The 26,428-nt window shown below is 47.4% G+C and overlaps 1 protein-coding gene across 1 annotated transcript; it reads left to right on the top strand.

The window, feature by feature from the left end:
- The first annotated feature begins 6,759 nt into the window (after positions 1-6,759).
- On the top strand, positions 6,760-15,467 carry Cdrt4 (CMT1A duplicated region transcript 4). The gene is made up of 4 exons (XM_087909575.1): positions 6,760-6,778; positions 6,887-6,961; positions 7,120-7,222; positions 14,868-15,467. The coding sequence occupies exons 1-4, from the start codon at positions 6,760-6,762 to the stop codon at positions 15,388-15,390; spliced, it is 720 nt and encodes a 239-aa protein (XP_087765701.1). The 3' UTR covers positions 15,391-15,467.
- Positions 15,468-26,428: the final 10,961 nt, after the last annotated feature.

The following is a 26,428-nucleotide window of genomic DNA, read 5'->3' as shown; positions in this document are numbered from 1 at the left end:
GAGACCAGAGCACAGCGGCAGATTCTTCTTCCAGGAAGTCCAGTGGCTGAGGTGGAGGCCCTTGAGGAAGGATCAGCTTTTGTTTAACTGGAGCTGGGATTTTGTCATGCAAACAGGGCAAGGTGGTGTTTTAGTTCCTTTCTTATCCAGACAAAGGCAACAAGACAAGGGTTTACTTCAGCCTGCGGCTGAGAAGGCCTGGCTGCAGGAGTGTGAGACGGCCTGCGGCATTGCACCTACAGCCAGCAAGCAGAGAGCCATGGATTCTGGCATCAACCTGCTTTCTCCTTAGTGGGATCCCAGCTCCGAGCGGTGCCGCCCACGTTCAGAATGGGTTTTCCCTCCTCAGCTGCTAGACTTCCTTTCTGGACACACCCTCAGATAGACCCAAAGGTGGGCTTCCACGTTGACTCTAAATCCAGTCAAGCTGATAACGCAGGTTAGCTCTCATGGGTGGGTTGCCAGGAATAACAATTTGGCACCACGAAATTTAAGCAGAATACGGCAGGAAGTCAGGACACTCTGGAGATGGATAGGTAGACAGACATTGGTTGCTGGAGGTGACCAGTCCTTGGGATGTTGGGCTAGAACTTTGCATGAACTCTGACATGAAGCCTTATTGGCAGTGATAGCGGCAGACTGTTAGAGATGGAGGAGCCGGGCCAGCTCTCAAAAACTGCCAGTACCTGGTGAGGGAAAGGCTTGTGTAGTCTGGTGGCCTGGTCTTCGGAGGAGGATCAAGGAAGAAAAATGACTTGAGAATCATAGGGGAAGAGATCAAGGATCTAGTGTCATGCAGAAACCTGTGGACTCAGGTGGCAGCTGGGATGGGGAGCATCCCAGGCTTCCACAGGGGACTCTGTTAGAGGACCAGGAAACAGGTTATATTCTTTGTCCTTTTTCAATAAAGTACTCCTGGCAGAACGTCTGTAAATTGGTATGTATGTGTATGTGTTTGCATGTGTGTGTGTGTGTGTGTGTGTGTGTGTGTGTGTGTGTGTGTGTGTGTGTGGTGGGGAGTGTTTCTTAATTTCTGCCCCAGTCTCAACCTCAGCTTCAGTTTTCCAGATCTTGAATAAATTTGATCAGGTGATTGCTGGCTTCCAGGCAAATCCCAAGCCTTTTTGATCCCTGATGGTTCCTCACTATCATGTAGTAAGTGCTATGTACAATGGGGTCTTTTCCCCTACCACCAGTGATATGTACTTAGAGCGTGGCATATGTGTGTGTACATGTGTATACATGTTGTGTGCCCATACATGTACATTTGGGTATAAAGGAGTCATGTGTACACATACTTATGTATATACATGGTCACAAGTCTGTACCTATTTTGTATACATATATATGTTCAAATGCATATAATTCAGCTTTTTGTAGATGTATGTGTGCAGGTACATGTGTATTGTGTGTGTACAGAGCAGACTTATGGCTGTAGAAGCCAAGATGAGGATTGTCTTAGGGATTCTATTGTTGAGCTAAAACACTGTGACCAAAAGCAACTTAGGGAGGAAAGGGTTTATCTCATCTTAAAGATTGTAGTGCTTCATCAAGGGAAGTCAGACCAGGAACCTGGAGGCAGAAACTGAAGCAGAGGCCACGGAAGAATGCTACTTACTGGTTTGCTCCCCATGGCTTGCTTGCTCAGCCTGCTGTCTTATACAACCCAGGATCATCTTCCCAGGACTGAGACCACCCATAGTAGACTGGTCCCACCCCACATCAATCATTAAACAAGAAAATGCCCCACAGGCAAAACTGCCTATAGGCCAGACTTCTGAAGGCATTGTTTCAACTGAGGCTTTCTCTTCTCAAATGATTAGCTTTGTGTCAAGTTGACATAAAATTATCCAACATGGGGATACTTTGCTGGGATGCAGTGTTGAAGAGTTTGGTCTTCCAAAGCTAGGAGCATTGCCTTTTATAGTTTAGGCAGTACATAGTGGGCTTTAAACAGGAGTGTGACATAGTTAGATTTTGCTCATTTCCTTCCAGGCTTAGGAAATGTCATATCTGTTGAGTGCTTGGCACTCAATGAGCCATCAGCACAGATTTGTTGAAGGAATGAATGTATTTATAAGGGCTTCTACCTGTAGCTTTCAAGTGGAGAACAAATCAGAAAGAGAATGAAGTAAGAAGACATGTTTGGGGCACAGATCCTGAAATTGAGGTACAAGAGTGGAGGTGGAGTTTAGTTTCCGTTTCCTCTTGGGGAAGCAGGAAGGATGGCCATGCCCTCAACAGAAACTGTCCTGGAGACAGAGGAGATGTTTTCAGAAGTACAGCGTGACAATAGACACGGACCTAGGTTCCGGTTGAAGAAATGCAACAGCACAGGGAGGAGCTTGTTCAACAAGCAATAGGGATTGGAATCTACTCTGAGAAGAGACTGGTCGGAGGAATGTGTTTTGGTCGCTTTCAAGGCATTAGTGGTACTGAAGACATGGAGTGATAAGGCTTTGGCAAAGTGGTTAATTCTGACCAAGCTCATTTCAAAGGAAAGTGGTTGACAATTCAGTGTCCCAATATAACAATTCACAATGTACTTATATCTATGAATTATTAAATGTCATTCTCCAGAAGATTGCCTAGCAAACATCAGCAGAAGAAATTATAGTCCCCAGTGTGATCAGATCATGATTTAGCCTTTGTGTGTGTGTTCATGTGTGCAGTCATGTGCACGTGTGTGGCTGTGCATATACATATGGGCATGTGTGTGGAGGCCAGAGGTCAGCCTCAGCTACTGTCAATATATTGTTTTGAAACTGTCTCTTGCTGATCCAGAACAGGCAGGCTAGGTTGCTGTCCAGTGAGGCTCTTTACCTTCCCAGCACTACCTCTATACTCAGCTTTTTAATGTGGGTCCTGGAGATCACACTCTCCTTGTGCTTGCAAAACAATCTTTACCGACTAAGCCTTCTCCCCTGTCCATGATGCACTCTTCTTATTCACTTCTGAAGCCTCATTGATGTTCCTGCATCTATGGTACCCTTGCCTAGTGTATGCTGGAGGATAAACTTGACAAACCTCCCTGTACTTCTTTGCTTTCTCCATAGACAGTATGGAACAGAGTTTGGCAACTTCCTTTTTAAGAGCATCTTCCCGAGCTATGACAGACATATCAAAGTTTATATTTGTTTGAGTTTACAACTTGAGTTTGCACATATGCATGCACCTGCGATAGCCTCACTGTAGGAAAGGCACACACCCATCAGAGCTCCCTTTTATTGAAGTGTGAGATTTGCCCTCAAACACTTAAGGGAGCAAACGCTGTGTTAGCTATGGGTACAACACATCCAGCAGATCTCTAGAGTTTACTCCCTTCATATAACTGAAACTTTGCCGCCAATGAACCTCCACTTCCCTCTCCTCACGGCCCTTGACAACTGTTTCCATGGGCTTGGCTTTCAAATACCACAGAGTAGAACCCTACCGTGTCATTTTGACCCTGGTTTATTTCACTAACTATAACTTAAGTGATAATTTCTCAAAGATTCAGAAGCTTCATTAAGGGCCTCTGTGACATGCGTTTTGTGTGACAGTTCTGGGCTGGCCTCTGTTCCTGTGGGAACATGTGATGCTGGTGGCCTTGTCGCTGAACAGTTTGTGCCCGCTGTGGCTTTGGTTTGCTTTCCATGGTTCTTTGGCCTGGAAGCAGTCACCTGGCTTGTTGCCGAATGGGACTTCCGTAGGCTGGGGAGCTTAGCACCCAGTGGTTTGGAGACGACTCTTGGTGGGCTCCACACTGCTCCTGCAGCTTGAGCGCTCGTACTTTCTCATTGGCTCTGTTGCTTTTCTTCCTGTCATATCGAGAAGCATCCAGCTTTACTATTTACCTCACAGATGCATCCCCTCCATCTGCAACCTTCCTGTCCACAGTAGACACAGCTACACGACTGGTCTCTTGGGCTTCTTTTGTTCATTTGATTTTGCTCTGCTTATTTCTTGGTACCAGGCTTTGAATATAGCTCTCTATGTATGCTTGACAGAGAATATAACCTCTGTGAGCTATAATCCCTGAGTTGTAATGAAGTTTTCACTCTCCAAATGATTTTTCTATTTAGACTCAATATCTTCCATAGTTACTAGGCTGGCATTGACGTTGTAAGCCTCCTGCCTTAGCTTCCTGAGTAGCTGGGTTTATAGGCCTGAGTCACCAGGTAAACGGATTCTTCCCAGCTCCTTCTTTGACGCGTCTGTGACAGGAATGACATCTGGGGGCTTTTGCCACACAGTCCTCCAGCATGAAGATCTTTCCGGGAGGCCCCTGCCTTGCTTCGGTGGTGGTCACAGAGGTCATCTTGTTTCCTGTTCTTATTCTTGTTCTGGGCGGCCCTGCATTGAAGGGGGAGACCTGGAGCCGGTAATTCAGAGCCCTAGAGTCCACCAGGCAAAGATCTCACCTGTTTTCTTTTGTCCATGAATATAAGGGAGGAGCTCACCTCACAGCGGAGGGGCAGTGGCTTTGGGCATGTGGAAATCTTTGCCGAGGAGAAACCTTGAGCAGGCAGCATTAACTGGGCAGAACCTCACAAAAATCAGAAAGCTGTTTGAATTCTGTTTTAAAAGACATTGCTCATCACTTCTAGTGGCTAGAACTGGAAACACCTTAAAAATCCCCAAACAGAGGCATCGCGGATAATGATTCATTCCTTAGATGGATGCTTGAGTAGCCTCTAAAATAATGATGAGGAATTTTTAACACTGCAAACAAAGGCGAGATAATGGCTGCAGAAAGGGATAGACTTAGACGGATCTATGTCAGGATGAGAGTGAGATTTCAAAAACAGATCATTCAAACTTGATAAATATAATGCTGATAAATAATGTCTATTATAAGAACACATACAAATGCCTTTGACAAAATGTGTACTTAAATTTGGGAAACAGAAACAAAGAGATAGCCATCTTCCCCACGGTTCATGACTCAAGCTGCTTTCCTAGGGGGCTGACAATTCGGTCTACTTCCTGGCCACAGTTTTCTAGTGACCATGGTGGCAGGCCACAGGTGGAAGGAAATAAGGAACCCTATTGCAAGGCAGTGTTTGCACATACCTTTGAACCCCACCTACTTCACTCTGTCTTCCCAGTTTGCACAATGCTCTAGTTCCCGATCCGAGCTTCCTTGCTTGCCAAGTGCTCCAACATCCTTTGGTTTAATTTCTACTCTCTAGGTTGTGTTAGGGAGACAGTTATCGCCAGGTATGCATGAAGGGCGTTTGTGACACTGTGCAAACTCATCAGTTTTCATTGTGACAATTCGGATTGTTGTTCAACAGTGGTCCGTTCACCCCCGACAACTGGGAGTTTGAATCAATCATAATTTGGAGTCACCTGTGACCTGAGCGTTGGGCACATGTGGCAATAGTCTTTTTTTTTTTTTTTTATCACGTTCTGGCATGAACTGGGACCCAGCTGTCAATAACAAAAGAATAATGAAATCTTACAGGAGTGAGTGTTTACCTTCATTCTTTGCTTCTAGAAGAGTCTCAAGTGCCAGTCACTCTCGTCAGAGTCTGGGCTCCTGGCCTTCCATTCCTAAGCTCCAAGCATCTGAGAGGAGGTTGAGATCAGCCCTGGGAAATGCTGGCTGTTTCCCCGTGTGTTCTCTAGGTTCACAATGCCCCATTGTTCCAGTGGGAGCAGGACTTCCTCTTTCTGATTGATTAGTCATTGTGCGGCCGTGCATTTTCACGGCTCCATTGCTCGGGAGGCAGCTGTCAGCAGTAAGGGGGTCTCTGGGCACAGGCTGCCTAAGTCTTTTCATGTTTGGTTTCCTGGGTATGGGCTCTTAGGCTTGTTTCTCCATCTCTTTCCTATCTGACTAGCTGATTAGTGCATAAGTCTACCCTCAGTGTCCATGCAGGAAAAGGCAGAAAGGCTCCTTCGTGCCTGTTTGGTTTGTTCTAGAAATTTATTTTTAAGTTGGAGCTCAGTGTGTAGATAACAGCCCATGTGTGCTTTGCGCCTAATGGGTCTTCATATTAGATCTTTCCAAAGGAACAGTGTGTTAGATGGAGTTGTTCTTGAATAGATGTAATATTCATGTTTGTGGTTGTTCCTGAGAGCTGTGCACCGCTCAGCACTTCTTGCAGTAGGGAATTTGGGGAGTGTTTGCACATGAATTATTATGCTGAACTGGTTGAAGCATCCTGATAATTCATGCACAGGAAGCAGCCCGTTTGGAGACAGCAATGGCTGCCTGTGGGAGGAATGTGTCCTGAGCAGAGAAGAGGGAAACGTCAGGACTGTCATTAAGACCGAGATCTGGTCATCACTCTCCTTGCCCTTTGCGATTCAGCAGAATCCGTGTTCCTTCCTGATCCTCTTTCCATTTCTCCCTTCCGCATCCAAGGGGCCCTGTCTTCTTCACAGGCCTGCGAGCAGCTTGCCCTGTCTTCGTCTGCTCAGTCTGGCTGCAGATGGGATATGTTTAGACTTATGCTCCAGACTTTCTCCGCTCTTCTTTCTGATGACATGGATGGCATCTGTTAGTCTTGTTTGATCTCTTGTGAATATGGGAAATCTGCTTTGCAGATCCTGGATGCCGAGAAGGGCAGATACCAGAGCGAGAGGTGAATGCACGAGCGAATGCACTGAGGTTCTGAACCCACGCTGCATTGCAGTTACAGGGAGCGAATAAACGCCGCATATCTGCAGGTGCACAGACCGTTTCCATGCCTGGAAAACAAAGCACCTGAAAGTTATGACATTAATCCTTAGAGCACATGTGTACCGCACAGTCTATTAGCCAGAAGCATGGCTCCTCCCATACACGGTAGGTGGGATCCGGTAATGGAAGGCTGGTGTTAGAAGATGGGCAGCACTGATCAGACTGGCACGGCAACACCCCAGATGGAGTGGTGATCCTTGGTTTTCCCCAAAGAGGCCTGGTCCGTGTCAGAACTTACCACTATCAAAGTGGCCCACCATTTGCAAGTTGACCCATTAGACAGTGCAGGTAAGGCCTTGTTTCTCTTCTTGAGAGTGTACGTAGAGAGAGGCAGCGGTGAGGAAGAGAAGGTGGCCGTGCACTGTCACACAGGGAGAGGGACACATAACGTTCTTCTTTCCTGAAAGACCAACTTGTCCCCTCCCTGCACCCCTCTGTCTTTGTAGTTCTAGGTTTTGTGGTGCTCCTCAGCTATCTAGCGACTCTCCTGTATGCCCCTCCTCCAGAGCCCATGGCAGATTGGGGGTGTTCACGGGACAGGGATGACGGGTAAGAAAGCAGGGAGAGTAGTGATAAGGATAAGGTGTGGTGTGCACCCACTATTTCCTCCAGGTGTAAAATGCAGGCACCCTGTGAAGGCCCTCGGTCTGCACAGTAGAGCATGGCAGGCTCCCGGAAGGTCCTTCTGGCTGGAGATCTCCCCTCCCCTGCCCCCAATGCTTGCACATGCTGCACTGAGCTGGTTCCCATCCTGGTACACCTCAGAGATCAGCTTTCCAAAACACTTCCGCTCTTAATGGCAGCTTCCTCCTTTGCCAAAAGTAAGTGGGGAGTGGCTGGACAGCAGAAAAAGAAGCAGGGCAGGGAAGGAAATGGACATCTGAGGAAGACAAAGTGCAGAGAGGAGAAGAGCCTTTGCACCAGGAGAGAAGGCCAGACTCCTCCTGAGAAGGATGATTCCCTGGGGAAGGGGGAGGGGCGGGGGGGATGAGTCCAGCAAGATAAGCACGCCGACAACAGCAGGAAAGAGAGAGATGAGGCCACTGAGAGAAACACCGGGCCCTCACGCTGGCCTGCTTGTCTACATCTGGAGTTTTGTGGGACCCTGAGGAGGATTTCAGAAGGCTACAATAAGGACAGAACCAGCTGTGCCCCTCATCTTCACCCTCCGTGCCCCTACACTGTCACATTCTCTGAGGTGTGCAGTCCCGAAGGCTGGGGAAGGACCTTGTTTAAAAATTTGCATGAATGTTTCATTGGCTTCTAGTTCCATGAGATTCCCTACCTAATGCATGTGTGACCGACAAGTCAAAGGAAATTATCATGCGTGTTCACTCTGCCTCTTGAAAGGCTACGAAACAAGTCAGCACGTAACAAGCCCTGAGAAATTCTGGGGTGTTTAAACAAACTTGGTTGGCAATATGCCTGCCATCTTGTATAAAATGGATCCTATTAATGGTGGCTCTCAGGTTAAATGATCTATATGACTGTGTGGGTGGCCCCTGTTCTGGACTTTTTCCTCTTCTTAAACAGCGCCTATTAACATCTCGAGAGATTCCTACACCCTATGGGACACAATTTAGGCATCATCAAATGAAGCTAGCGCCTCACTCTTGAGTCTACCCTGTCTTACAGCATCAGGCAAAAAGCCTGAGTGGAGCTGACTTGTATCAATGTACTAACTAACCCATTAATCCTGCCTGGAACCACAAAATCCTTTTGGGAGATGATTTCCTGAGATAAGGGCACAGCTTGCAGCAGTCAGAGTGAGGTCATCGGTTTTGGAGATTCCCATCCACACCGCTGGTCCCTCGTTTCCAATGCTGTTCAGCCACTGACTTGCTTCTGCCTTTGGTCCAAGTCTTTCTACCACTGTCACGTGGTTGTGGAAATGTACCGTGGTCCCATTAACTGTTTCAAAGGACGCTGAGAAAGTGAACACAGAAAGAAAGCTGGCATTGTAGACAACTTTCTGGTCCTGTGTCCTGTCTCTAGATAGTTAATATCACCTTACAAATTGCCAGTGTCTGGGGGGACAGATTCACGAGCATCCAGACATAAGCCATACTGCGCGTTGGAATCACCTGGTGTTCACCTCTTCTCTGTTGCTGTGAGAAAAGACTCTGACCAAAAGCAGAAGTCTTGATTTGGCTTGCATGTCCATCATGGAGGGAAGCAGGAATCACAGAGGAGTGTTTGCTGGCTGGCTCACATGGTCATGCTTAGCTAGCTCTCTAATCAGGCCAAGACCACCTTCCAGTGATGACACTGCTCTGAGGGGACTGGGCCCCCCATGACAGTTAAGACAACACCCACCCCATCCTTTCCCCCAGGCCAGTTGGAAGGTTTTCCTTTCATCTCCAGGCTGTACCAAGTTTACAGTTAAAGCTAACTCTCTTAAAATGTTTTGGTTCGTATGTGATACACGCACACACATTATTTGTGCATAATAATGGGGCTCGATAGCATATTTCAATACAAATATACAATAGCACACTGATCAAATCCAGCCTCCATTTACCTACCTTCCCCAAGGCCTTTTGCCCTTTTTTAATTCCTTTAAAGCTTAATTCCTTTTAAGCTTTAATTCCTGCTCTGTCTCTCATTCCTGGCACACCGCAAGGTTGGCAAAGAGAGCCGGCACCATGGTTTTAAAGATCTGCAGTCCTCCCAATGCCCAACAAAATCTGAATCGTGCTGGGTTAAAGCACTTTACTATCCATCCAGACATCCTTAAGACAGCTAGGTCTCCCTGTGCTGGCCAGTCTGAGGTCAACCTGACACAAGCTAGCATCATCTGAGCAGGGAGCCTCAACTGAGAAGATGCCTCCACAAGACCCAGCTGTAAGGCATTTTCTTAATTAGTGACTGATGGGAGGAGACCCAGCCCATGGTGGGTGGGACTATCCCTGGGCTGGTGGTTGTGGGTTCCATAAGAAAGCAGGTTGAGCAAGCCATGGGGAACACGCCAGTAAGCAGTACCTTTCCATGGCCTCTGAATCAGCTCCTGCCTCCATGTTCTTGTCCTGTTTGAATTCTTGACCTGAGTTTCTTCAATGATGACCAGTGATATGGAAGTGTAAGCCAAATAAACCCTTTCCTCCCCTAATTGCTTTTTGGTTATGGCGTTTCATCACAGCAATAGAAACCACAACTAAGACAGTCCCTAAGGGAAGCAGGGCAGGGGTTCGCTGCTGTTTTCATTTCATAAGAAACATCAGAATCCCTACCAATCTAAGGAACATAATCCCGGCCACAGTTATGCCACACTCCAGGGCAATGCCACTTTTTTGAGTCTGAATCTAGTCAAAGTTTAGATTCTAAATATGTTGTGATGAGAAACTGAGTGGGGACTGAGGAGCGCTCGCCTTGGGCACCCGGTTGCTTGGACACAGACCTTAGTGTCTGTGGGAGCAAAAAGAAAGCTACTTCAGCATGGCCTCCCACCCCTCCCATCAATGCTGTTTCTGTCTGGGGACTGTGGCTTTGCAATTCATTTACAGGAAGACAGAATAGAACCTTTGTGCTGGACTTGAAGGAAATTATGAAAGGCCGCGGCTTATGTCAACTATTTATCTCCTGCTATTTGCAACAAACGAGCCCTCTCCATGCATTTTGAGAGCGTCTCGGTCGTTGGTTTTCTCGAGCTTTCCCAGTCCTTGTTGCAGCAGGTATGAGGAAAACCTACCATTGGGTGGCGTGGTCCACCAGCCACTCCGGGTTGTGGCACCGAAGCTCAGTGAGACAGCGTGCAAGGCGCCGCGTCCCACACAGCACAGTGGTGCTAGAACAGGGCCCACTGGGAACCGGGCTCCATGGTTGCTTCAGATTTGTTAATTTAGAAGCAAGGGTGAAAGGAGTTATTCCCAGTCCCCTAAATATTATCATCTCCCAGTGTGTTTCCCCCATCTGGCACTGTGTGTGTGTGTGTGGGGGGCACAGATTCTAACTGTTCTACAAACACGCGTACTAAGTTGAGTCCTCTCTCACTGAAGGTGGGCAGGCAAGAGCTCGGTGGCCTCTTTAGAGGCTCTCTCTTTGAGGGAACTTGAAATGGATGAGCTTAACGTTTGAGAACCGGGCACTGGTCTTAGAAAACCAAGATGCCTTAAATTTTACTTTAAAATTATCCCAGATATCTCTTTCTAGGTTAGAGGACAATTTGAGCATGATTTGTTCTGTGGCCTCAGAAAACTATATCGATGCTGTATTTTAAAACGCCTTGTTGTGGAATATTGCCGCTGAAACTCACAGGAGACTCCTACAAGACCTGGATCTAAAATGTCTTGACTTTTGTCCTCTTTTTTTTTTTCTTTTTAACTTAAAAAAATCTCCAGGATGCTATCATTTGTAGGTGTTTTGAATAAAATGTTGAAATTTACGGATAGCATATTTTATGAAAGCATCAGAACTTAGTTTCTGTTAACGACATATTCAAATCCCATAAACAGTTCCCTGATTGGGGAGGAACAAAAGGTGTGGAGACATGGGGCCTTTCTGTGTCAGAGGTGGGTGACCCATGGGTGAACAAGCTGGCAGACCACAGCTCACTTCTGTTGCACTGACAGAAGTGGCACCAACTACTCATGCTGGGCGCAGGCAGGGTGGCACTCAGCATGGTCCGTGCATCGAGAGCATTGTCATCCTTTGGAGTTATCTGTGGAAGCAAATTCTCAGAGACTCCCAGGAGCTCCACTGGATTGGAGCATCTGGGAGGAAGGCACAGCCACAGGCTCTGTGGGTTATTCTAGGAATTGTTAGATTTGGGAAGCACTGACCCTCGGTACAGAGTTCTCGGGCTTCGGTGCCCAGTAACACTGACATCTCCTGGGAACTCATAAAAATCCTCTGCAGCGTGTTTTTATGGGACTTTGGCAGGTGAGGGCTGAAAGGCTCCATGACCCTTTCAAATGCTTAAGGGCCAGAGAGATGGAAAAGCTGAGTAATACATAATGAAATCTTGGAGCAGAGGAGCGATGACTTAGCCAATAAAGTGTTCACCATGCTAGTGTGAAGGCCCGATTCCATCTCCAGCATCTGCTTGCTTGGACAAGCTCTCTCTCCAGGTGGACGGACCTGCGTAGTTGAGAACCACTGACCATGGAGCACACAGAATATTATTCTGATTTTCGCCCCTCCTTGGGGCCCCTCTAGAAGTCTCCTGGCAGCTGCCTGACCATCTCAGCCACTTCTGACCCAGCTGCAGGCTGGGAAGCACAAGTTAGTGGGCGGGGCCCTGCCCCTGCCCTGCTTGTAGGAACAAGACCTGGACTCTCCAGGACTGCCCACTGCTCAAACTGAAAGCCAGGGCATCTGAAATCAGGACTCCTGAAGAACTGGCCATGACAATCTAAGAAGCTGGAGCAAGGCCACACTAGCAGGCATTGGGACTCACCCAGCTCTCCCCAAAGGGGCAGACCACGGGACTTAGGATCCTCAGGGTGGCTATCGATCACTTGTCAAGCCAACTTTGGGAGACCCTGGCTTTCACATTTTCCCAAAGCCATTCGGCCCTGAGATAGAAAGAAAACTCTAACAATGGGAGAGAACTGGGGCAGAAGAGTCAGGGGATAGGCAGAGGGGGTCGGCTCTTGAGCTGGTAGAAAATACGACATTTAGCAGACACCATGTCCAACCTGCAATATATTTGCACTTGCTTTGAGGATACGAGGAGAGACTGGGGAGGAGGCGACATCTACATCTGTACTTGGAGCCTCCATAGGTCTTTCTTAGTGGAAGGCCGTGCAGGTGTGTTCTGCGGGCGGGGGATACATGACCACAGCAGAGATATGGAGCCCTTTGCAGTACACTCCTTGTTGACAGATCTGTTCCCCAACTCCAGCTTCTCCATGTTCCCCAAGGCCATATGGTAATAACTGTGCACAGTAGTTCCTGTCCCCTAGGGGATGTGTCCCAAGACACCTACGAGTGATTGAAGCAGCGTATAACACTAAACCCCATATCTACTGTCGTCTTCTAGGTGTGAGTGTCCACGATGAGGCTTATAAAGTAGACTCGCTAAAGCTAGCAGTAGTAACAGTAGTAACTAGTAATAAAATAGGAAATTATAACATCATCTTTTTTAAAAAAATCAGTGAATTATTTATTCCTGGAATTTTCTGCTTAATAGTTCCAGGTAACTGGCAATCACGGAGAGTAACACAAGGGCTGGGAACTTTTCTCTTGACTAATACCAATTACCATGTTTGTTTGCTTCTCTGAACGCAGGTTAGAGATGGCAAGATGAACTTAATTCTTCTGCCTCCCAAACTCCCACTGAAATGACCTAAGGCTATAAAACCAGGGAAAGGATGCACCACTGGGAAAAATGGGGGCAGCGGCAGATGCAGGGGAGGTGCTTGTCATTTCTGGTACACATAGTGCAACCACGATGTGAGAAAGAAAGCCTGCTGTACCCATAACTCAGTACCGGCTAAGGACCTAGCAAATGGGTGGGTAGAAATCTCAGCAAAGCTCCCACCAGGGTCTCAAGCATCAGAACTTCTGGGCAGCAGTTGCACGGAGGAACATGTTACCATTGAGTTCAGACCCACCATTAGTGAGCTGCACCAAATTAGCAACCTCAGTTCCATCCTCTGTTAAAATAGGGAGGGTGGCTACATTATAAAGATGCAGTAAGGCCAGGCAGTGGTGGCGCAGGCCTTTAATCCCAGCACTCGGGAGGCAGAGGCAGGCGGATCTCTGTGAGTTCGAGGTCAGCCTGGTCTAGTGAGCGAGTTCCAGGACAGACTCCAAAGCTACACAGAGAAACCCTGTCCCGAAAACAACATCAACCACAACAAAAAGATGCAATAAGGATGAAATGCAGTACAGTACACATCCAGAGACGCCCCTGGAAGGTAACAGCTGCCCATTAGTGATTACTGATTACCAGGAACTGCTGAGGGTTTGGCTCGAGTTTTTGCGAAGCTGCAAGGGAAGCCTTTGGAAAGGGGTCTCCTTCAGCTAAGTCAATGCTGCTAATGAGGCAGCTAGAGATCAGAAAGGGCGAGCACTTGCTCAAGGTTCATCCTGTTTCAGGTGGAGCAGGCCCATGCTCCGAGTCCTAAGCCCATTTTGCTCTTGTGTCTGCTCCTTTTCTTTCTTGTCTTGTCTTGTTTTGGCAGTTTCTCATGTAGCTCAGGTTGACCTCAAACTCCCGATCTTCCTGTCTCTACTGAGTTCAGGGGTTATAAGCCCAAATGGCCACATCCAGCTAAAATTTCTCTTTTTGCAGTACTGGGTCTCAAACATGGGCCTCATGCATGCAAGGCGAGCATTCTACCAGCAAACTCTAGTCTCCTAAGGTATATTCTTCCAGGCCGTTAACACATCCTTGATGGTACGTATCTGGGTAGTATAAATGCTTGAACTCAACAGTGCATCCAAAGACTCAATTAATGGTGCATCCCAAGCATTGCCTGTTACATAGTACAGTCTGATGACCACTCACAGAGCATTGATTGTGTTAGTGTTTTGTTTTCTAGAGGTAATTTCAAAGCATGAAGAACTACTTTGGTTTTACACACATACTGCATCTTGCTTTTTCTACTGAAAGAAAAAATAGAGATAGTCTATGTAGCTCAGTGTATCCTTACACCAATGATCCACCTGCCTCAGCCTCCTGAGTGTTGATTTCACTAGTGTGCACCTCCATGTCCAGCACATAACATTTTGCAATAAGGAGCTTAGACACACCCAGAGTTTGGTAACTGTGGGGGGACCCTGGAATGAACTTCCTGTGAATACTCAGAGGTCACTAGATTACAGTCCTTCAACAACTTGCTTTATCTTTTTGTTTTGTTTTGTTTTGTTTTTGTTTCTGCTTTTCAAGACAGAGTTTTGGAGCCTGTTCTGTAACTCACTCTCGTAGACCAGGCTGGTCTTGGACTCACAGAGATCCGCCCGTCTCTGCCTCCCCAGTGCTGGGATTAAAGGCATGCGCCACCACTGCCCAACTCTTCAACAACTTCCTAAGCAGACATTTAGTTGAGGACACTAGAATTTGGGACTTAAAGAAACAATTGGATAAAAACATTTGAAAGCAAGCCAGCTTAATCCAAGTCTCTCTCTTTAGTAGTATTGTGCTATTCTTTAATCGATATAGTCAGTAGAATATCATTCTGTTTATTACCATTAGGTTGGGTTTTACTCCCATTCTATAAAGGGGGGAGGCTTCAAACTGTGATCCCAGACCCCTGCAGTTCTTTGATGCACTGCTGAGTGTGCAAGTGCTTCTAAACCACTGCGTTTCTTTTCTAGTGGAGCTCACAGAAAACCTCGGACTCCCCGTGACACTGCTTGAAAATCACAACCCCTGGCCAGCCTATGTCACCTACACCTCTCCAGCAGTAAGGCGCCTCATTGACAAAAGCAGAGCCCGGGACCTGGAGTGCATTCATTCTTACGAGGAGAGCTGCAAACCGACAAGGCTGAGCAAACCTAGTTTCATGCACCTGAGAAGGAAGAAGTCATCCAAGTCCTCAGAGCTTGTGCTCAAGGATGCCCTGTCAGAATCCAGGCAGTCCACGTGGGATCCTTGCTCTGCCACAAACGTGAGTTCCACACTCCTTCCAGAACCTACACAATCACAGATGGAAGCCAGAGAGGGTCCCACGTTCAACTACAACAAGATCATCTTCTCCAGGAGGCCTGCGATGAGGAAGCTCCCCTACGGCTTACTACAGGCCAGCAAGGAGCTGCATGCCAACACTTAGCAAAGAGCCCTGCAGCCATCCCCTGAGAATGTACAACGGTTACACTCCATTCGCTACAATATACCATGTTCTTGAAACTTGCCGTTGTTTCTGTTTAGACATAGGTTGGCAGACAGGGACCATATCAGAAAGCGGGCTGTGGGTAGACAACCCCAACACTCTTGGGGTGGGGTAATTGGAGCCGCTGAAGGCCCAACTGCATGGGTGTTTGTCCATGTCCTGAGAGCAAACAGAAACCACAGTAGTGGCTTTACCAGTCTTAATTTAATAGGCTCTTTAACTAGGTGACTAAAGAAGACAAAGTTAAGAATCCAGTTATTGACGGGGTAGCCCCCAAGGGAACCGGTGCGGTCCCTGGCGTTATTGGAAGTTAGATGCCTGCAGGAGGGAGATGTGTGGTGACGCTCAGACATTCCCCTGTGGGGGAGTAGGTTTTGCCCAGCTTGTATTGCTGACTCAGGGCTGAGGAGAGCCCCTGCAGGGTCCTATCCCTCACCCCTGAGAAGGGGTCCCTGTCTTCCTTCACTGAAAGACGTCAGTGAGGCTGTCTCAGTGAGTGTTAAAGAACTCAAAATTTGAATTCAAATGCTGGAAGGCGTTTCCACTGCCTGGCTGACAGAAAGGGTTCCAAGGGAAGCTGCCAGGGGTGGGAAGGAGGTGGTAGGAACCACCAGGAAGCAGCCTGTGAGTTCCTTCTTCTCCCTGTAACCGTGCGAACTCCTGCTAGCGCCCTCTGTAGGCAGGGCATGGTAGGACATAAACAGGAAAGCCACCGGCTGATTCCCAGTCTTGCCATAGCCCAGGGTGTGTGTGTGTGTGTGTGTGTGTGTGTGTGTGTGTGTGTGTGTGTGTGTGAGAGAGAGAGAGAGAGAGAGAGAGAGAGAGAGAGAGAGAGAATTGGAGGGTTTCTCTTTGTTTCCAAAAAAGATATTTTTAACTTTTTTTTTTTTTAACTGTGTGTCCATGTATAAGTGTGTCATAGCGAGTGTGCCACAGTGCTTGGGCTCTGGCACATGTGGAGGTCTGAGGACAACTTTGGGGGAGTTGGTTCTCACTTCCCTTTATGTGGGTTCTGAAGACTGACCTCAGGTTGTCAAATTTAGTGGCAAGCACCTTTACTCGTGGAGACGTCTTGCTGACACTCTCTTGTACGTCTGTATGTTAGCTTGGGGAGCAGACCTGATGTGACTATGGGGGATGGACTAGGATTCAGGGGTCCCTGAATGGGTCTGGACACCAGATGCCATTTGTCAGGTGACAACTAGACATGGCCCCACCCACACTCTTCATTTGGCTGCAAAGCAAGTAAATTCTCCTCAGCCACGAAGTCAACAAGCTTTCTCTTCAGGCTCGGACAGCCTCCTATTTGGGTTTCTCTGTTGTCATGGATGACGCTACCCATGCTTCTGAGTATTTTCAGGGCAGTTAATGTACGTCTCCCCCCGATCCAGAGGACAGGGTGTGTTGGACTGATAGTTGCAGCTGCCATCTGAAAAAGCCCAGTTCTCCTTGCGGCGTGTCTTCTCTATTGACTGTAAATGTTTGGCATCACCCGAGGGTGTAGTTTTTAGTCTCTGGCTTCTGGGCAGTTCTGTCTGAATGCCACTGTCAATCACAAGCTCCCAATCCAGTCCTGGGTTCTTCACCCTGGGTCAGTATGAGTTCTGCAAAATCATAGCCATTTTCCAGCGAATCTCAATAAGTACAGTTGTGTGCTGGAGATACAAGATAGTTCTTCTAAGGAGAATTGTTATCTTAAGACTGTGATGTAGCGATATACACCTATAGTTAGAGCATTCAGGAGACTGAGGCAGAAGAATGGTGGGCTACATAGTCCCTGTCTTCAAACAAACAAGCTAAAAACAAAAGCAAAACAAACAAACAAAGCAAAGCCTCTTTTAGTCCTTCATGGGCATTTCTGGCCAGGGTACATCTGGGAGACCGTGGATTACAGCATCTCTGTGAGCGCTAGCAGAGATCAAGTGACTGTGGTTATTTCTCTAATTCCTTTAAGGGCAGAGTGGTGTGGAGTTGCATAAACCTATCAGTATTATCTTCTTTGTCTTCAATAAATTCTCTCAAAATGTACTCTACAGTAATTGGTTTTTAGATAGCATGATTTAGAATAATTTCTTCCTCTGCCTAGTGTATAATAACAGAGACATGAGCCAGGGATGTGAGTCACACTTTCTGCCCTGGTGGAAAGGGCCTGAGCTTTGTGCATGCAACGTCTTATGGGACTCTGTGCATGCGATGTCTCATGGGACTTTGTGCATGCAACATCGCATGGGAATTTGTGCATGCAATGTCTCACGGGGCTTTGTGCATGCAGTGTCTCACAGGGCTTTGTGCATGCAATGTCTCACAGGGCTTTGTGCAAGCAGTGTCTCACAGGGTTTTGTGCATGCAATGTCTCATGGGGTTTTGTGCATGCAATGTCTCACGGGGAAATTTTAAGACAGAAAAAAGAATCCACTTACTTTTGAAATGGAGAACTCAGCTTAAGTCTGGATGGGGACTCATGGGTCTGGCCACTGGCTATATTTGCAAGGGAACTGGGGATGCTGCAGGAAGACACTGCTGGGCAGGACTAGCTGGTGTGTAAGAAAAGCTTTGGTCACTGGGTTCAGGATGATCCTTAGGCTCAGTGACTTACTGCGTCCAGTGTTATCAAGTGACCTTCCTGAGGGCTATGTGGATGAGGATCAGTGACTCCAGTCACTGAGGATGGCTTGACTACAGTCCAGAGGCTCTGGAGTACCAAGAAAGAGCTATCTTTGGCTTCACAGGCCACTGGAACACAGGTCCCACTGCCCTAGATGTGGCCTTGAAATCTCGAGGTCTGGGAAAGCCCAGAACATACTTGTTGGGACCAGCTTTTCTCATCCCTCATACTTCCAGAAATAAACACGGATCCTTTCCAAGACCCTGACATCCGTTCAGAGCGGACAGGGCATGCATGAAGTGGAATGTGGATTATTTCCATGTAACCTCATCTGCTTGTTCAAAGCAGGGAATCCTGGTGTATCTCAGGTTACTCTGAGCAAGCTAGTTGGCAGTCTTAAAGAAGGAACTGACTTTCTCTGATGCTACACGGCCTACAGCCTCCTCTCATTTACCTTCTCTGTCCGTGGTATTTTTTTTCTTTTCTTATCAGAGTTGCTGTTACAGTGAGTTTGCCTGCTTTTGTGGTCTGTGTGGGGCCAGAATGTGGACTTTGTCAGTCCGTCTGTGTTGCTGGTAGCTCAGGCCACATTCTGACACATTTCACTCAGCCGTTTTACACAGAGTCCTCGGCTTTCTGTGCACAGTATGGTATCGACCATGTGCCAACTCCGAAGGGGTGTCAGACGTTTGATGTTTAACCTCTATGGCATATCTGAGCCACCGGTCAGTTTTGTTTTGGACGTCAAGCAGTTCTACATTCTGGAGCTTCCTTAGCTGCTGGCCTGGGGCCCGTCCTGGTGGAGATTAAGCCTGCTCGACTGATAAGAGGCTGCAGGAATCTTCAGGGCAACTTCCAAACAGAGGCTCTGGTATGGGTGTGTCAAAGGAGACATTTAGGGGTCATCTGGGACCTCTCTAACTGGGGTGGGAGGGAGAGGTGGGGCCTAAGCAGGTAGGATAGCTACGGTGTGAGCAGGTATAGCGGATGCAGCATACCCAGTGTGCCTTTTTGTTTTTGCGGCCCAGTGTCCTTATGTAGGAGGGTAACCATCACACAGTTGTACAGCCTCCCCCTTTAGGACAGGAAGAACATAACAGGCACTTGAGGCAGATGATTTCTGGGCCTTGCCAGAGCTCTTTCAAGGCAGCTAAGCAGTCAAGGGACCCAGCACCAGACAGAGACCAGCTCCCCGTACTGGAATTCCAGTCAGCTCCTGACCGTGCGTCTGTGGAGATAAAGAACAAGGCTCAAATGCCCCAACACTCCTTCTACTCTTTGTGTCTTGCTAGCAGCTGTGATAAAAAAGATTATAAAGTGTTTTGTAAGCTGTGTCCAAGCCAACAGGGCCATTCACACCACATGGTCCTTTCCGGCTTTAACTCACGTTCCAACCCCACAACCCTGTAGGTACAGACCAAAAGGCAAATTTCCAGAGGCCTTAAGCTATCTGTGGCAGATAGAACATAGACTGAGAAAGCCCCAGAAGAGACGTTGGGGAAGGCAAGTAAACAGAAACCTGAATGGAGCTCAAAGTTGAGTTTCTGTTCGTTGAAAACTCTCTTCCTACCTCTTACTCCTCCCTGGTCCATATCCCTTATCTGGGACTCAGGGTCTCAGTCGACTTCTTGGAAATTGTAGGGTGACAGTACTAACCTGTAGGGCACAACTAGGCTCTTGGGAAGAGCCAGGAGGCAACATGGAACACCTGTATAACCGTGTCTTCACGGGGTTCTAACACCTACACTTGACACGCGTTGGTAGGATGCCTGGCAGCGCACTACAAACACGGACTGAGAGAACAACTTAAGTGTGCTATTATGTTCCTCCTGGTAGAGGCTACAGAAGGAACGTGCACTTGAAATTTCATCACCCGATAGTTTGTGACCCCCCCCCCCCAATTCTGGGCCTCATTCTAACCGTGACTGATTTCTCCATGCCACAGGTAAGATATGCAGATGTGTGGCTGCCTCCTGTGGGTACACAAGCCAAATGTGGGTGGCATGGCCTTAGCTTCATATTCCAGAGACGATAAAAATTTCCGCCCCACCTCTGACATTTCTAGGCAACTCTTTTACCAAGGGCCCGGCACAGCTTACGGTGTGAGTTCACTTCCTGCCTCTCTTTGGTTCTTCAGTGACCCAGAGTGTACCTTATTTTTAGCAAATTCAGGGACCCAAGAAAACCCAGACTTTCAGACAAGTTGGGAACATGACTCCTGGCACCGTTTCTGCACATGTACCAAGTTCTGTTGTCAAGAACAGTTGAGGGAGGTTGACCTGAGTGTGGCTGCCTCTGTTCACACTTCTCTGCACACTGGAACCTGTCCGCACGCATCTTACTGCTCAGAATCCTGGGGCAGGCTTACCTGGGTAAGCGGATGATGACGGAAGTAGGAGAGCCCTTGGGTGGCCTCCAAGCCGTTCAACGCCAAGTGTGGGATCACTTAGCCTTAGATTTTATCAGCGACAGTCCTGCTGGGGTTGGGTCTGTGATTGCTGAGCTCAGGATGAATTGTAAAGCAGTTTTATTTGAGACCCCTCTTTATGTGGTCAGCTTGCTCTGTGCCTGTGGCCCCACAGATATCGGACAAGCCTGGCCATATTCTCCTGTCTATGTCCTGGAGTCTGGTGTGTGTGGTCTGGCCTGGGACTGGTGCTCAAGTATTACTTAAGTAAAGCGTTTATGAGAGCAAGCCCTAAGACTCAAAACTAAAGTACCGGCAAGAGAGTTAGTTCTTCAGGGACAAGAGGCTGGTAAACAACGCGTATTTGGAGGCAGGAAGAGGCAGTCTTGTTGTGGAGTTCACTCCTAGTCTCAATACTATTATTCGAGTAAAGTAGACAATGGATACCTTTTATGTGCTTTTCTTTTAGGATCCTAGAAAAAAATAGAAGGAACACGGGACACAAAATCATAAAACATCCGGTTATTCTGTTCCTTTAAAAAGGCCCAATTCAAGCCCATGTGACGAAATTCCAAGTTTATTTTTTTTTCCTCTAGCTTTTATCAGAAAGGACATAATTTCACAACCCTAACACAGCATGCTGACAGGCATTCTGCAAATGCGCACCAAGTGCTTGCTTGTGCCAGGCGGCGTGCCAGGGCCCTGGGTGGACACGGCAGACATGGGATTCTATTTTTGTGATAGAGACACCGGACAAGCATACCATCCCGGCAGAGTGTAAGGCCTGCTCTGCAGGAACCCCGGGGTGCTGCTGCGTGAGTGTATTTGCTGAGGGCTCATGACCTCCCTTCCTCATGCGGAGAGGATTATGGGAGGAGGCAGGATTAGTGTCCGGACAGCTGCTCATAAAAGAGAGTGAGGTCATGTCGAAGCTGGGGCCAAATTGAATTTTCATGGCTGGGTGAGTTTTTCAAACTTTGCAAAGCTGTCTTCAGTTTATATTCAGCCCTGGTTCCCTTCCATGTTTGTTTCTGTAGCACCATGGAGCTGATCCCTCGTGCAGGCTGGCTTTCACAGCGAGCATCTCGCTTTCTGCTCCTGGTGACAGCGCAGAGGAAGTGCCAAGCATTTGCAGTTTGTCCCAGGGCTTACTCTCAGCCTGATCTTTCTGTCCTGGAGGACTGGGCAGGGCAGCAACAAAGGAGACCTTGAGGTCTCTTGAGTGTTCACCCTAGACTTGGGAAGGTGCCAGGCCCCAGCCTCCAGTGTCCTTCAGAGTCCAACCTCCATTTCCCGAGTTCTCACACACAAAGGGGCCAGTTCTGTCCTTTGTGTCTTCTCTATGACAGTGACCCTGCAGCCTGCTTGCTGTTCCAGGTCCCTGTAGCTGGGGAATGGGGTGCACTTCCACCTTGACATTATTGCTGTGGTTCTTTCCCTTTTCACTGTCCCTTCCTTTCTTTCCTTTCTTCCTTCTTTCCCTTCTTCCTCTCCTACTTCCTGCTTTCCCTTCCTTCCTGCCTTGTCTACTTCCTGTTCTTCCTTCTCTCCATCACTACTTCCTGCTCTCCTTTCTCATCATTATCTTTTGATCTCCGTTGTCTTTTTTGTAATTGCAAAATAAAACGATGCTGCTTGTTAGTAACTGGTTTTCTTACAATCTGTCAAAGAGGATTCTGATCTCTGCAAACCTAAGGACAGTGTGTTCGTCTCATGTTCAGGTATCAGGAGTAGGAGCCTTCATCCTGAGGACAACAGGATGTTCCCAAGCACTTCCTGCCAAGTGCTGAGGAATGCTTGCATATTCCGCAAAACTGTCCCAATGGCCACTTGTCACCCTGGCCACCTATCCCATCCCAGAAAAAAAATTATCTTCCTTTACCTCAACATAGCCACTGGGTCTTTGCAGCTTCCCAAAGCACAGCCCTGACAGGGTGTAAAGGCCAAACCTTGAAGGCCTGGGGGGAAGAGCTACTCGGTGAGGTTACTTTCAGGAGACCATAACCTAAACTTGGTTTCTGTCCTCTGCTGAGGGTCAGCTTCACCTTGAACGTGGATCTCAGTACCTCCATGTTGTTAGGAAAAAAATCTTAAGATGAGCCGCTCCGCTGACACAAAAGAACTCCAATCAGACCAAATCAAACCAAATAAAATGCCCATGTTTAATAGACGGCACACTCCCGAGAGTGTGGTGAGGGGAAGACAGAGGGAGCGCACAAGCAAACCCCAAACCACATGTTCCTTGTTCTGGCGTGACCCTAAATACCCTGTGGGAGTGGTCAGTGCTTAGCAGGCTGGGAGTTGGAGTCCAAGCGAAGCACTTGGCAGGCTGGCAGTGACACTTCTAACTCAATATTACACATGCTGTTTCTAAACCCCCACAATTCCCTGTTAATCTTAGCGCTATTGCAGCCTCCCGCACCTCCCTTTCTCCTGCTAATAGCTTCGTTTTTCCACCACGGAGACAGTGCCACTGGTACTACTGACGCTCTATTCCTAAGATGTGTCTAGTCTGTGACCTAGAAAAGGCAATGACAACACTCAGTAGGGTATTTCCTATTGCCTACCTTCTCCCATCTGGCATAAGAGAACAGTTGGGACTTCATAATGGCTTAGCAGAGCAGAGGACTTCTGTATACTCATATCCCCTCTAGATTATAAACGTGGTAATGTGGAGATTATGAAAATGTTACTGTTCTGTGTGGTTGGTGAACAATGACAACCAAAGGCTCTGCATGTTCAATACCTTTTAAAATGTTATTTAAAATACTGCCTATCAAGTTTGTTGAATGTGGACCCAGTACCTCTGAATATGGAGGGCTATATCTATATTCAAGGACATACCACATGTAGTGCGGGACAACTGTCTATATTCTGTCAATTATGTTTTAAATAAATGCTGATTGGACAGTAGTTGGGCAGGAAGTATAGGTGGGACAACCAGACAGGAAGTGGAGGTGGGTCAATGAGGACAGGAGAATTCTGGGAAGGAGGAAGCCCATTCCTCCCCCGTCCTGGCCCATCCACTGAAGAAGCAGGATGTGATTGCCTCACTGAAAAAAGTACTGAGCCATGTGGCTAACACAGATAAGAATAATGGACTAACATAAGTTATAAGGGTTAATAAGAAGCCTGAGCGAATGGGCCAATCAGTTTATCATTAATATAGACCTCTGTGTGATTTCTTTGGGGCAAAACAGCTGTGGGACCTGGTGGGAGTACAGAAACCTCAGTCAACACACACGTTCAGTTTTCTCACTTGATGCCAGTACTGAGGGACAGATACTGAGGGAAATTCATCTCTGAGATTCAGGGGCCTAGGTAAACAGAATGCAAAGCTACCACAGTAGAGAAATGAGCCATCCTTCCAGATCTCAGCCTTCCTTGGTAGGCATGCAGCCTCCCCACATGGGTACCATCACACTCCCAGCTCCGCAATCCTTGCTCTGGATCCTCCTCTTGCTGGCAGATCACAGTCCCTTCAATGAGGGCGCGGTGCAGACACCACCCAGGACACGTGCCCAGCAAGCAGTCATGGAATTCTGATCTGATTAGAAACAGAACTCATGTGTATCAGCATTGCCAGCTGTGGAACCTGAAGCACAGTGAACTGGGCAGCTTTGGGCTGAAGGTCCATGTGGGGAGTGGACAAGGGAAGCTCTCTGCTCGAAGTCTAGGGCTGGCAATGGAATGTGTAAGGTGGCTTGTGGGGCTCCTGAGGTAGGGCTCCATTGGGGACATCACCTGATCTCACACATCGCTGTCACACATTGGAGTTCTGAATTGGACTGTACCTTAAGACTTTTTGGCCACGGACTGGAAATTGTTTCAATAAATATGCAAAATTATAGTGACATGGGGTAAGGTCATGCCGTCTAGAATTGTATAGTAGACAGGTCTGCAACTAGACGGGAACTCTGGAAGGAGATCCTCTCCCTGTGTGGAAGGGTGAGGAAGAGTCTGTCTGCTGTGCGTGCACTGGTGTGTGCATTTAGAAAAACGGCATTGTGGGGCTGGAGAGATGGTTCGGCAGTTAAGAGCATCTTAAGGATGCTCTTTGAGGATGCAGGTTAAATTCCCAGCATCCACATGGTGGCTTACAGTGCAACCCCAGCGAACAACTCTTGAGATTGTGAGGATCCCTCGGCTAGATGTGTGAGTCATTTTTCTGTAGCTGTCACAAACTAGTTTTACAAGCTGAGATGAGAGACCATGGGCAGCAACAAACCCACTCTCTTCTCCTCTCTCAGATCCCTCTCAGTAACTCTGCTCAAGCCCCTGTGGCCTTGCTGAGCCTCATCCACACCAGCAAGCTCCTTCCCCAGGCCTTCCTACCTGCCTGCCTTCTGAACCGTCTAGAACCTTCCTCCAGCTGCCTAGTTCCCTTCTTTATCCTCTTCAAGTCTCCACCCATGTGTGCTGCGCACAGGAGCTGTTTGCTGAGGGCCTCATCTGAGTTGCCCCCTTCTCTTCTCCACGCATTCATTTTCTCCACATCTCTGCACCGTGGGGCACAGCACAGGCTCTACTTCCTATTTTCGGTTGTTCTCCTTCATTAATGACACTCTACGAGAGCAGAGGGCTCGTCTGTTTTGTTCACTGCTGTGTCCATAGTGTGTGGAATGGGGCCTGGCACACAGTAATTGCTTAGTAAAGCGAAGACCAATGAATGCACACACGACCCCACCCATCACCCACATACAAATACATTCAATACTCCACACTGTTCTCTTGCGTTTCCAAGTTCTTTGAAATCGCAGAGGCTGTTGCCTCTGAGTACAGAGTCATCTCATGCTTCTAAATGCTGCTTAGAGTATAACACTGAGAATGCTTAATTATTGGTCCTCTTGACGAATATTAGGATTTCAATTCCATATCCATGGTGATTAGTGCTATAGAGTGCCTTATAGCCTGCCTGGCCCCTTTCTTTCTGCCTGCGCAGCGAAAGGACCCTGTGCAAACCAAGCCTTCACTTTACTAGACCCCTTGGTTTTCATTTTTATATTCCCCCTCATTGTTTTGCTCGTTAACATAATTGTGGTTTTGACCTTGACTTGTGGGCTGCAAGTCCGGCCTCTGTAGTAAGACCTTTGTATTCAGTTCCTTGTTCATATCTGTCTTTTAAACATCTCACCCACCATTTCACTTGTATTTTGACATTTTAGTGTTATTGTATAGATGTAAATATTTTACAGTCAACCTAGTTAGTACCTCTATTTGTGACTTCTCAATTCTATCTCCATTGTAAAGGTTTTGCTCAAGATGATTTGCAAAAAATTGTCTCACATTTCTTCTGCTACTCTTGTCAATTTTTCTTTCATTTAAATGTCTACTTTCTCCTGTAATCTTTTATATGAAGGCACAACAGAGATTTGCTTTACTCCCCCAATCCCATACTTAGCCAGCTTTATCAATAGCATTTATTTAACTGTCTTCCCTACTGTGATGTTAATCTTGCTTCATATGCAATTCTCAGCTCTCTAGTCTGCCCTCAGACTATTTCAACTTGTTAATCTAAGTCCCAGAATTAAATTGCTTCACTAACACAGCATTATACTCTTTTTTTTTTTTTAAAAATAAAATTTTGAGACGGGGTTTCTCTGTGTAGCCCTGGCTGTCCTGGAACTCAATCTGTAGACATTCCTGGCCTTAAACTCAGAGATCCACCTGCCTCTGTCCCCGAGGTCACAGCCCTGCTGTGCTGAGTGTGTTGAAGAGGTGCTTAGGTTACCTTCAGCAGGTATGATAGGAAGGGCCAGGATTTGAACTTTCCAACTGATGTAGCAGTCTCAAGAAAGAATTTATATATAAACAAGCAAGCAAGGAAGAAAAGAAGGAAGAAAGAAAGGAAGAATAGAAAATGCAAATCAGAAAAAACCCACCCTTGATAACCTTGGTGTTTGACTGTTGAATAGGACACACTGGGTAGGCTGTGGGGCCACCCTGTGGCCCCAGCTAGTGTAAAC

This window comes from Myodes glareolus, chromosome 9 (genome assembly GCF_982192425.1).
Source record: "Myodes glareolus chromosome 9, mMyoGla1.1, whole genome shotgun sequence".
NCBI lineage: Eukaryota > Metazoa > Chordata > Mammalia > Rodentia > Cricetidae > Myodes > Myodes glareolus.
Note: the sequence above shows the minus strand (reverse complement) of the source record. Positions and strands in the feature narration are given on the sequence as shown.

Coding starts and splice junctions, on each gene's coding strand:
- Cdrt4 (XM_087909575.1), top strand. Junction 6,962..7,119: donor TGACCCATTAGACAGTGCAG/GTAAGGCCTTGT, acceptor CTGTCTTTGTAG/TTCTAGGTTTTGTGGTGCTC. Junction 7,223..14,867: donor TCACGGGACAGGGATGACGG/GTAAGAAAGCAG, acceptor CTGTGATCCCAG/ACCCCTGCAGTTCTTTGATG.